Genomic DNA, 12,725 nt, shown 5'->3' with positions numbered 1-12,725 from the left:
AGACAGACAGACAAAATCAAAGTTGGGAGCTCGAAATAATATACTTGATCGTCTTTCATAGGCCACCCACGTGCCCTGATACAAAATTCAACAGTCGGTAATGTCAATGTCGAATAGGCAATAACAGATACGTGATCACTCTCTGTCCTTCGTGTTACAGTTTCTCTCTACTTTACTTACTATTTCTCAATCACCGTCAACTCATGTATAATTCTTGCAAGTCCACGACAGTTCTCCTTTCCCACTCGGCACACTAAGTATCGTCAACGTCAACCATATTGTAGTTTTCTCACTTAAATACTTCTATAGCTTTATTATCGCTATAACATGTACAATATATATTTGTCTCTATGCTTGCAGTACAGAATCACTTGTGTGCTAACTACTACACACAGATATATATATTATAAACATATTTAACAATTATGCTTATAATAAATAAAGTTACTGCTTTTTAATCGGCTGGGCAGTTATGTACAGCAACTTTGTGACATTCCCCATCTTACTCCCATCTCTGAAGACATAACGAAGGCGCGACAGAATAACAAATGATATTTTAAGCTAATCACATATGTCTCTACTGGTAATTTATAATGTAACATGAAAAATCTTTCCAAATTGAAAGAACAGTCTGTGACACCACTTGTCCTTCTTTATTTTATTGAGCAGTCGGTAGTCATCAGAAAGGAGTAATTGGTTTGTACGTTTAAATAAGTTTGCCATATGTTATGCAATAATCCTAAATGTCAGTGACGTTACTGTCGCAGACTGGGAAACTTTATCTTAAATACGCATTTCCAATACAAAGGCAAGCGAAATATGTAATTGAGATTTTATGACGATCATATTGATTTCTAAGTGATGGAATGAATTTAATAGTAACAGAAATTTCGCTGTCCTAATGTTAAGTGAAATAAACATTTCCATACATTTAGAGTAAGAGCCTGTTCCTAATTTTCCAAAACAAGGTAAATGTGTTCATTAAGTAAAATTATGGATATATTGCCTTATGATACCATACACAATACCCTATAAAATTGAATAATGTTAAATTTATGCAATTTTGTATTCGCATAGGATCAAAGCGAGTTAAAAAAAAGCTGAACAGATTTGAGATACCAGGAGTTCAACAACACGAATTAGTTTAATTTTTGTGTTGTTTTTGATATTTTGTAATAAAAAAATGGAACAGTACATATTCCGTGATGCCTTGTACAATTCCATTGGTATATTCTCAATTTTATATAAGAAGATCTAGAACACTTCACTTGAAACAACTTAGGATTCATGTTATATATATATATATATATATATATATATAAGGTTTTAAAATTGAGGCTTATCTCAAGTAACTTCCCAGGAGACCATCCAATTACTAATATGACATGAACTTTGACCTTTAGTAAGATCATAATATATGGTTGTAATAGCACAAATAGTTTCGTGATAGTCATTGGTCAGGATACAAAGCGTCAATTATCCGTCCACCATCATTAGCATGACGACATCATGCGAAAGAAATTCAAACTGTATATACCTACGAATCAGTTAAAATTCATACTGTACACCCTGTTTCTTTCAGATGATTCAACACTTCAGTAACTGTGACTAGATGTTCATTTCAGTCTTACATCAAAATGGCTGAATATTGCAATTAAGTGTTGTAATTGCGCGATAAACAATCCTACAAAAATACAAGTTCTTGTTCACGGTGGCAATCCAATCGATCATAAAGCTTAGTAATGAGAGAATGGTCAGTCCATTCGTCGTGGAACAGGGAACAAGTTATGAAAATAGGCAACCTCCCATGAACATAGCCATCTACAGTTGCTCCACCACATGTCACCACATGTCTGTGTAATTTTGGAGAGAATGGCAAACAGTAGATGGAACGTTTTGTAACTGATACACTTCAACACAGTGAACAAAATTGTTTTTGCGGAGCAATCAGTGTCATTATGCATAAATCCCGTAGTGTTCCTTGTAAATTGATTTCTTTTGTGTGATTTTGGCGATCACGCATTTAGCCACGCTTCTGTGAGCATCTATACATTTTCCCCCACCTGCTTGACCTCTGCAGTGTGACTGAAGGAGCCCCCTCCCAATTTTGTAGTTAGATTTTATTATATTTGTTATTAGATTTTATTATATTACGAATTGTGCTTCTGTATTTGAAAAACACTATACACTGGCCAATACCGAGACGTTGACATCTGCAATTTACTAAAATATTAAGTTTCACAAGTTTCCTTGTCACTATTTAATTCAGATGGTTCTTAGAGAAAAACTCAGATATTTGGTGAACAGTCTCATCAGTTGCTAAATTCTATGCTTAGACTACATTTTCAATACATTAATGAGACAATTATATGAAGAAAGAATCAATCAAATCAGGTGAAAGAACTCGCGGAAATACAAATGTAAGAGATCGGTTTTCAAAACAGCGATTGAAAATGTTGTCAAATCAGAAAAACAAGTCAAACATAGCAAACTTATTCCTGAATGACTGGATTGTGAAATGTGAAGAAAAGCTTTTGGCCACGCTGTGAAGTATCAGAAAGGCCGTGAAAGTAATGCCTGGTAACCAATATGCAATAGCATTAAAGTCAGAATCCCGGTTGTTTAGAATTTATTTGTTTAAAACTTGTGTTTGTCATTCCAATGTACCAAGTAGTCACATAACTGGAAATTAAAATGTATGTGCTACTACCACTCATATATGCTGTCAGTGGACGTGGCTCTACTTCAGATTTAAGTCTATGTGTCAATGGAGATGGCAGCTGCAGCACAGCCAGAGATGATTGATGATCTGAATGGTCTTGGCATCAATGCACCAGAAATAGATAGAGCAACAATTACTGCATATATGTCACTGGTATCTTTGATGTAAACTGGAAAAGTTAAAAAGTTAAAGCATCTCTGAGCGTTGTTCGTTATGAACTATTTTCTAAGAAGAAAACCAGTGAAAAATTACTTCCATTTATGGATGCGTTCGAAGTGTGCTTATTTCTAGTCATACTTATGAACACATGCACCAGAACAATATCTGTATGTATGTCCAATAAACAATGGACGAGTAACAGAAGATATACGACATCGTGATGGTATTAGAACCAGATCTAGATGCTGTTCTCACGTTTATTCAATGTATATGTGATTGATCTTCAAGGCGACGTAAATGCCCAAACGAAGTATTGGTGTGCTCTGATGCATGAAAATGTGACAATAGGGTGTTATATGTACAAGTATTAGGATAAATGCAGATTACATATACACTAAATATTACCAAGTATTACTGTATTTAAAATACAGTAATGGTATATAATTCTTTCTTTCAAGTTTAAGTAACAATACTGGTCAATAAATTCTACTTTTTAATATCGATGTGTCTACTCTTCTTTTATTTTGTCAAATCTGTTATTTGTGCGCATTATTCAATGTCCAGGTGATTTTTTACATCTTCGAATATTACAGTTTATTCAATATTTTGTATCTATTGTATACTTGTAAGTGCTTTGTTAGTGTATGCATTGTTAACGTGACGTCATTGTTCGCGTCTCTTGCATATCTCACCAATTCTGACCAGTTAGATTCCCTGCGTTGAATAAATATCTTGGAACCTGAAATAGATGTGAAAGTCAACTTCTTAGTAAATTCAATTATGTTAATGGTGCGCTATATACACTATTCTGTTAGAAATGATAAAGAAACTTGCATATTTATAATCGTGCAATATTCGAAATTAATATTATTATATTACAAAAATATACAATGAGTTTGCCATAGCGTTTTATTTCACACAAAGTCTTGTTAAGCCATTACACATTTTAAGAGCTGGGAAATACAAACCATATTTCACTTACGTTTGCAAATCTCTTGCTCCACCAATGACGTCACATAATTGTCATCTTTGAAGGCTTGGATCTCGGGATATTCATGAGTTGTTATATTATCACGTGAAAATATTCTTGGGAGTCCACCAGCTTTTAAGATTTCGAGTATTTTCTGTTTTGATATAATGAGTAGAAGGACAGAAGTTAAAATGTCATAATAGTTAAAGCAATTTGATTTCAATGTTACATAATAAACAGACCGAAAATAGGTGACAAACTTTGTCAGCTTTTTGTGGTCACAAATTGTATCTGTGGATGAAAGTTCTAACATTCACAAATCATAGTGTATAATACAATGCAGAGACTTACCCAACTATAGGTTGGAAAGGCAACATATACACACGACAGATTGTATTGTCCAATGACATCACGTGCATCCTTGGTAAACGCCTCCGCGAGTTTCGTAAGAATTGGTATCTCGTTAACAGAATTATTCAAACATTTCGGTTCGTTGGCGTATCCCATGCTTCTTTGCGTCCGTGCCTTAAGTCGACATCTGCTTGAATTAAAACTTACACAGTTAACATTCGTGAAATATAGAAATATTAAAACCATCCGATCACTAAAGTCATCTTTTATCCTGTTTTCAAAATTAACCAATTATCATATTTTTTTCAATGTCAGATTCTTCTAAAACAATTGAGATGTTTAAGGAAAATGTTGACGGGAGATATTGTGGTATTCTCGCAATATACGATGACGTTTTATGGTTATGTATAGTATATAATGAATTTAACGTTTTATTAAGAAAAAACAAGCCTGGTGAATTGCTGATAATGTCGGTATCAATGCTGTACATGTTGGTTCAATTTTGCAAATAATGACAACCACCAATGAGTGTTTACCGTACAATAATATTTAATTTAATTTGTTTTCTCATTTTAATTAGTACCGGGAAAGTCACTAGAGGATTCAAATTGTTATTATTGCAACGCAAACACCAACATTTTCTATGTTCGAATGTTATGTTCCCCAAGACATCAGTCATAATCCAGACATCGAACAAGACATGTACCACATCTATTTTTAATTCGGGTAATACACGTTACAGCACTTACGGTTCTCCTGTCTTGTTTCTCCAATGCACAGCTAAATAAGGCTTTCCATCACATAATGTACTCGCAACTTTTTCTCCCATTTTTCTGATGTAGGGCGCCCACTTAAGATGTATGTCGATATTTTTGTCTATTTCTGCTCCGTCAGTCAATCTATTATCATCAATGTCCCACGGACGGAATATACCAAGACAACGTGTAGAAATGCTTTTCTCATACATTTCTCTATATTCTTTGCGCGATTCTAGGTTTTTTAATGCCTCGGGGAGTTCGATTTCATAATTATCTTTGAAGACCATACTTGTTTTACTGTATTCATCCATGTACTTTTCAAGAGGAACGGTTGAGCGAGGTTCCATAACAATTGCGTCAAACGAACTGCCACATGCATGTTTATATTCATTAATTGTTACCATGGAAACAATTTTCCGCAACTCATTCACGTCAAAGGTTGATTCAAGAGAACGTAGTCCAGTACTGGTAGCACGTAACTGCGTGAAGTGGTTTTTGAAATCAATTGCGACGATGGATCGATTTAGGCTGATGGCGTATCGCAAGGCTATTCTGTAGTTATTGTACTGGTAGTTAGGACCACCAGAAAAGTAGTGAATAGGAAACAAATAACGAACTTGTTGTGATGCTTCGCCTCCACGTGAAGATTGTTCTAATTTAGTATGTACATGGTTGTGTGTTTCCTCAACATTCTGTAAATACAAAACACACATGCTGGCAAGGTGGAAAAAAAGCTTAGATTAAGGGTAACCTTTGAGGCACGAATAGATGTTTTTTCTTATCGACAGATAATGAGTGCAGTGGCAATTTTTGGTGTAAAGTCCATAAAAAATAATAATCTACTTTTGGATGAGAAGACGCCTTTTAGTGAAGAGAAAGTATAAACAATGGGAAAGGGCCTAGTCACTGTAGGAGCGTGCTCATAAGAGACCATCTTTGTAAATTCACACTTCATTTCACAGTTGACATTTAATCATTTAATCCGGTTTAGCATATTCCTAATTCGAAAGTGTAAATAACATGCATATCCATAGATTCTTATACGAAAGTCGTTTCGGGAAATTTCGGGAACAAACGATTGGCAACAATTGACAAAACACATTCCACAAGAACAAAACAACTACACTACACTACACTACACTACACTACACTACACTACACTTTTATCCTATACACGTTTTATTTTAAGTTAGTAATAAACTACCAAGCTATCATGGGGGATATGATAGTTGGTTACAATAATATACTACTCTACGCAATAATAAACTATTCTAAATATTCTATTACAAACAATAATGTTAAAAATAATCAAATTAGATAATTTAATGCAAGGTCTGGTCAAGCCATCAATATTACTGATATTAAAAATGAATTTCAATTGTGACATGATTAAATTACACAGCTGATGAAAAAAATGAATGATGGGTAATTTAATGATGTAATATAAGTCAAGTGATTACAATTAAAAATAAATATATAAAAATATAGTATAGTATTACAATTGAAAACAATTTGCAGAAGTGCGAGAAGGCAGCTGCTCAGTCTGAATTGGTAAATGTAATGTTGGATATGTACATAGGAGACTACTCAAGAATAATACCGTTAAATGATACCTTGAAAAAAAGTAAAAGAATATTTGAGAATGCAATTATGCTTCTATGAACAAGCAACAGAATCTGTAGATATACATTCAATTCGAACAATTTCCATGCATATTAATTACAGATAAATTGAGGTGGAAATATATATATATTGTTTCATGAATCTGTACAATTTTATTATGAACAATGCTCATCAGATTATTTTAAAAGGCTACATTTTAAAATAATCATTCATCATTTAGTAAGACTTTTTGTAGAATCGCGTATGAGCACCTGTGGTACATACATTCATTTATTACTCAACTATAGTGAGCAGAATGCAGTATGTATAATTGGGTACACATTTGAATAGGCCCGCGAAACATGTTTCTCGTGTTTATCTTATATAATTGTCATGTTATTGTTATTATTAGTGGTAGTATTTTGCAAATTGTAGAAAGGTAATCAATTACTTTTTGTGAATTTGCATTCATTCAGAAAATTTCATATAGATGATATGCTAATCCAGTGACGGCTAAAGATTTATTTCCATAAATGATATAATGACCGACATGCGATGGGTCAAATTTCAAGTTGAATGGCAGTTACTCCTATGCTGACGAAAATAAGACGGGTTGATATCGCATTCCTTCCAAAAGATTGTCACATAAAAATTATGTACGCCGAATTACTATTGTTCTACGTTATTATATATTGAGGCGACACGAGACATAGTCTGTACTTACATTGTCCGAATATTGCACCACGGCAGTTTTTCCTAAACTGAGAGATTTATCAGTCTCCATGGATATGATGGATGTCCCAATATAATCCGCGACGGATGGTATATTGAGCAGAAAGCTGTAAAGCACAGACATCATTAGTATCCCTGTTACAAAAGTCATCAAACTATGCCTTCTTGGTGTCATGTTGCTGTGCACCATTCTGATAGCGACGCGGAAGCTTATAAACGTATAACTGACCATATGTTACCATGCATAATTTAAGTGGATCTGATCTCGTGTTCATTGGTTCGATTATAAAATGTTATTAAGATGTCTATAATAGTAACTACACACTACCTCCGACGTCACGCAAAGAGATTATTGGTTCAGAATCAAGGACGTGAGTAATTTTTCATTCAACAAAATGATATTGTAATACCAATGCTGGTATTGTTAAGAGAGTAATCACATACTGCTCCATGCGTGTCATCCACAATAAGTCAATCTATGCCATAGTACTGACGTCTGGCGACACTTACATATTTGTACAGTAAATCGTAAGAGTAGTCATTCTGTTTCAATTGTAATAGCCACACTTACTGTCAATACCGTTTAAATATGTATGTGGTGATATAAACATTAACTACCATAGCTAATAAATAACTCTGATTTACCTCCAAGTTTCCAAACCTGCCAGAGTTCGGAAATGCCTGACACTAACAAGTTTGTGAATTACCATTATGCATGAAGGGGTTTTGTGGCTATTTATAATATTCATATGAGTTGGGTAAATACTAGTGATTACTAGTCTGCAAGTGAAAACAGAAGCGATTACTAATCTGCATATGAAAACAACATTGACCGAATAAGATCTACATAGAGTCAACACACGAAGAGTGATGTAACAGAAATAAACATGTTCTTTATTCATTACATATTATTATGACATTTTTTTCATAACTCGTAAGTCGTCTATGTAAAACGTTGAATCGGAATAATTTTGCCAACGTAGTCCAGTATCAGTGGTATGTGACTGCATAGAGTACTTCTTGAATCCGGGGCGATCTATGCCTATACCGAGTCACAAGGCCGTCCTATAAGTATTGTACTAGCAGTTAGGACCAGCAGAACTGTAATGAATAGAAAATGCACTCATACCTCGCCTCCATTACAATATAGTTTCCATTTTAGTATGCATTTGGTTTATATATTCTTTATTGCTTTCTTTTCTTTCAACTTTCTCTAATACATAAGAAATTGTTGAAATATATTTATGTGAATCAAACAATTCATGGATACAATTAGTACAATTAGATGTTTTATTGACAGATATCTATTCAGAATTCCTGAGGGTCATAATAATTCGAAACAGGCAAATCCACACGCATCAGAACTAAACACAAAAGACTAAAACACACGACTGAATAGAAACATTAAGACTTGACGCAAACCATTCACATTTGAGAGTGTAACATATTTCACGCATATCAAGACCATTTAATATGTTGCCTGATATAGGTGAATGATCCAAAGATGCAAATTTGTTGCAAAAACTCCTTGACAGTAAAACATTTGTGATTCGGAAGTGGAAAAAACATACCCAAATTTACACAATCGAATAAAATTATAATTACTAAAATAGCTAAAATATCTGGAACAGAAATGCATGATGGGTAATTCGATAGTGTAACAAAAGTCAAGTGCTTACTATTGAAAAAACTATAAAAAGAACAGATTAAACTGAATGTGGTATTATACGAAAATCGTATAGTATTACATTGAAAACAAAGAAGTGCATAAAAACAGCTGTACAGTCTGAATTGCTTAATGTAATGTTAGATATTTAACAACATTGCAGTATGATACAATACCAGTGAATTCGTTTCGATGGCAATTTGCAGAATACTGTTGTTTGATAGCAATACAGCGTTTTTATTTATTACAGTACAGTACGATGTATAACTCAAGAACGTGACCAAGACAACGCGTGAAATGATTATTTCACTACTCACTCAGCGTATCTTATCTATGGTCAACAGGTGCGCATAAGTTTACCTGAATATACATGCTATGCTGTCATAACATAACGATTGTGGTTATGTCCATCAAAGTAAAATGCTATCTTTTCGCATACTTTAAATCAAAAGGTCTATTTGCATTCTTGCAAGGGGGTGATAGATTCAATTTTCAGTTTCTTGATATGTAGGCTCTGCACATCGTCAATAAATGAGTCGAGTCTAATGACTAATTTAAATTTAATTTATGAATTTAATTTTCTCATGTGAGATGTTTTCAGGTAGACTACATGCAACATATTAGTTTGAGCACTAATAAAAAAATGCCGAAATTGGGGTCAGAAATCCGAAATGTTTTATGTCTAATATCAAGTCAGTGGAAGCACTCATGAGATACAAATGCCCCTGATCTTTGTCTTTTTTTCCAGCATTGTGTGACTGATCAAATTTATTTTACTTTTCTTATAAAAACGCTTTTATCATACACGTTCATAAAAAAAACACATAACAAACGGGACGCATATATTGGGTAGACGCATAGAATTGTTTTACAAGAGAATACACATATCTGTGATTAGGAAGATAACAGTGTATAACTCAAACGGTAATTGACACTAGAAATATACGCAATATTTGTATGGGAGGAAAAACAGTGTAACTAGATGTGTTGACGATAAAAGATGGGGAACATCGCTATTATCTCGGACTATTATCCTAATAAATTATTTATGATGTTGTATCAGTGTGTCAACTGGACGGAACAGGAAAAAATAAATGATATGTATATTAACCTGAACCGATGAAGAGAACCATTATTAACTATACGACTGCAATCACTAACACTTATATATGTTATTATACAAAAAAGGCATATTATACATTGAGGGCAGTATAGTACAACTGAGGGGCATACATGCATCTAAGGGAATAGATGGATTATACCTTGGACATATAGTCGTATTCGTGTCACATCATTTCTGATGTCGCTACATTGTGAGTACACTCATAACATTTTTTTAAATCACATTTTCAATATATTTAATCACAGAAACTGACCCATATACCTGATACTTTTATACACGTGAATTGGTCTCACATGTTCATGGAATTCAATAAGTGGAAACAGCAGGCTATGAGGATTATCTGCACCTTGCTGCGAATGAATGGTAAACGTCAGAGCGCCCTCGCACGCTTTTGAAATACAGAATGTTGAAACAAACACGAGCCGCTGCTCATCTTCATGGTTTCTGTATAATACTTTTCATATAATGGTCCCTATGACTTGGTTGTTTTGGGAAATCACAGTTTATTTACTATGTTGTATCTATTGTATACTTGTGAGTACCTTGTTAGTGTTTGCATTGTTAACGTGACGTTATTGTTTGCGTCTCTTGCATATCTCAACATTTCTGACCAGTTAGATTCATTACGTTGAATAATGATCTTGGAACCTGAAATAGATGTGAAGAAGACGTCTTAGTAAATTAATTATGCCCTTTTCTGTGTCTGTATAGAAATAATAAATACGCATAATAAATACGTATTTATAATATTCATATGCTTCTCTAAATTGCAGACAAGTGGTCAATGAATGTCAATAACATTTGAACATGACGACAACTGTGATACAATATTCGATATTAATAGTATCTTATTACAAATATATTCAATGAGTGTGTCATAGTGTTTGTGTTCGTGTTTCATGCAAGTCAAAGTTTTTAAACATAAAAGAGCTGGGATATATAAATCATATTTTAATCTACGTTTGCTAATCTCTTGCTCCACGGAAGACGTCACGTAATTGTCATCTTTGAAGGCTTGGATCTCGGGATATTCATGATTTGTTATATTATGACGTGACCATATTCCTGGAATTCCAACAGCTTTTAATATTTCTAGTATTTTCTGTTTTTAGTAAATGTATTATAAATCAAAATAAGCTACAGCTAGCATGGTGGTTAAAGTAATGTAAGTTCTAGGTTGAACGATAAATATACAGAAGAAATTTTGATGGTGCACGTGGTTTTGGGGGTCGGTCAAAAAATGTACCAATAAATGAAGTTTGAACTTTTGAAAATCATAGTTTATAAAACAATGCAGAGACTTACCCCACTATAGAATGGAAATGCAACATACACACACGACAGATTATGTCATTCTATGACATCATGTATATCCTTGGAGCAAGCTTCTGTGAGTTACGTAAGTATTGGTAGAGTGTTAAAATATTTATTCAAACATTTGTTTTGTTGACTTCAATCGACATCTGCGTAAATAAAAACTTACGATGTTAACATTCGTGTTTACTTAAGCATCGGATCAGAAAAGTAAACTTTCATCACCTTTCAAAAAACTATTGAATATCATATAAATGGCAGATTGCTGATAGACTGTGTCAGATTATTTTGCAAAGAATGACAGTCACCATTAGTATTTAGTCTAGGGGCCTAAACCCAAAAGGAGCTTATTTTTCGAGTTCGTTACACCCCCCAGACAACTTTTGTTGGCAATGTTTTTCTGAATCTGCAATGTCTGGGGAACAAAATAAGCCCTGCTGTAATAACTTTCATGCGGGTCTTGACCCTGATTTTTGGGTTTAAAAATAGGTATTTTGGTACAAAAATATTTAAATAAGTAAACATTTGCAAAATGTATTCTAAAAATGTAAAATGGCCCAAGCCAGTGAAAAGTGTTGATAATCTTGTAATATATCTGTATTTAGTCTCTTATCCCATAAAAATAAAATAGATATGTTTTTGGGTTAAAAAGTTGAGTTTTTGTTCAAAAAAATCAAAAATAATAATGAAAATGTCACATTTCACATGTTACGTTTCAGTATTAATGAATAACATAAACATGATATATTAAATTGAAGCCAATCTTTCCAGCTTTTATATTCTTCTGGTCACAAAACCATTTTTCATTTTACTTAAAGTATAACAAACATTTTAAAATACAAAAAAACTAATAATCACATATATCGCAGTGACAATTCTACATAGCCAATATAACCATTTGATAACACATTATCCCATTAGACATCTTCTCCCATCTCCAGATTATGTTTTTGACTTAATATAACACATTTGTGGATAGAATACATACTTGTTAGGTAGTAATTTATATTAATGATTAACTAAAATAATATTAAATCTAGAATAACATCATATCTTAACCCGGTATATAGATTTAAAGTAACCCATGTAATATTGTGACTTAATTCTCACAACACTATAACAAATAATTTGAAACCTAACAAATATTAATTAGCACTGTTAGAACTAACAAGGATAATGGGATAAATCACAAGATATATCTTAATGAACAATACCACAAGAAAATACATAACAAATGTTTAATCTCAGTCGTCGTCATCTGATGTGTCGTACAACAACTACTGCTTGTATTTATTTTGACATTCATCTCCCCCCATGCATTGACATGC

At 33.3% G+C, this 12,725-nt stretch overlaps 1 protein-coding gene across 2 annotated transcripts; it reads right to left on the bottom strand.

The window, feature by feature from the left end:
- Positions 1–2,822: 2,822 nt before the first annotated feature.
- Positions 2,823–7,411, bottom strand: LOC144350899 (uncharacterized). Of its 2 annotated transcripts, XM_085507725.1 has the most exons (6): positions 7,287–7,411; positions 4,952–5,652; positions 4,203–4,389; positions 3,864–4,005; positions 3,574–3,620; positions 2,823–2,891 (listed from the first exon to the last, which is right to left on the bottom strand). In XM_085507725.1, exons 1-6 carry the CDS (start codon positions 7,344–7,346, stop codon positions 2,856–2,858), a joined length of 1,173 nt encoding a protein of 390 aa, XP_085363851.1. In that variant the 5' UTR covers positions 7,347–7,411; the 3' UTR covers positions 2,823–2,855. The 2 variants fall into 2 exon arrangements, with proteins under 2 accessions (XP_085363851.1, XP_085363850.1); XM_085507724.1 differs by lacking the exon at positions 2,823–2,891 and having other exon boundaries at positions 3,100–3,620.
- Positions 7,412–12,725: the final 5,314 nt, after the last annotated feature.

Source organism: Saccoglossus kowalevskii, chromosome 14, assembly GCF_978046115.1.
Source record: "Saccoglossus kowalevskii chromosome 14, keSacKowa6.1, whole genome shotgun sequence".
Classification (NCBI taxonomy): domain Eukaryota; kingdom Metazoa; phylum Hemichordata; class Enteropneusta; family Harrimaniidae; genus Saccoglossus; species Saccoglossus kowalevskii.
This window is presented reverse-complemented; position numbering and strand designations above follow the sequence as displayed.

Bases quoted from the DNA above. Each gene is read 5' to 3' on its own strand.
- LOC144350899 (XM_085507724.1), bottom strand. From the start codon at position 7,346: ATGGAGACTGATAAATCTCTCAGTTTAGGAAAAACTGCCGTGGTGCAA. The intron at 4,390-4,951 runs GTAAGTGCTGTA...TAATTCAAGCAG, and splicing joins AGAAACAAGACAGGAGAACC to ATGTCGACTTAAGGCACGGA. The intron at 3,621-3,863 runs GTAAGTGAAATA...CATCTATTTCAG, and splicing joins GGAGCAAGAGATTTGCAAAC to GTTCCAAGATATTTATTCAA.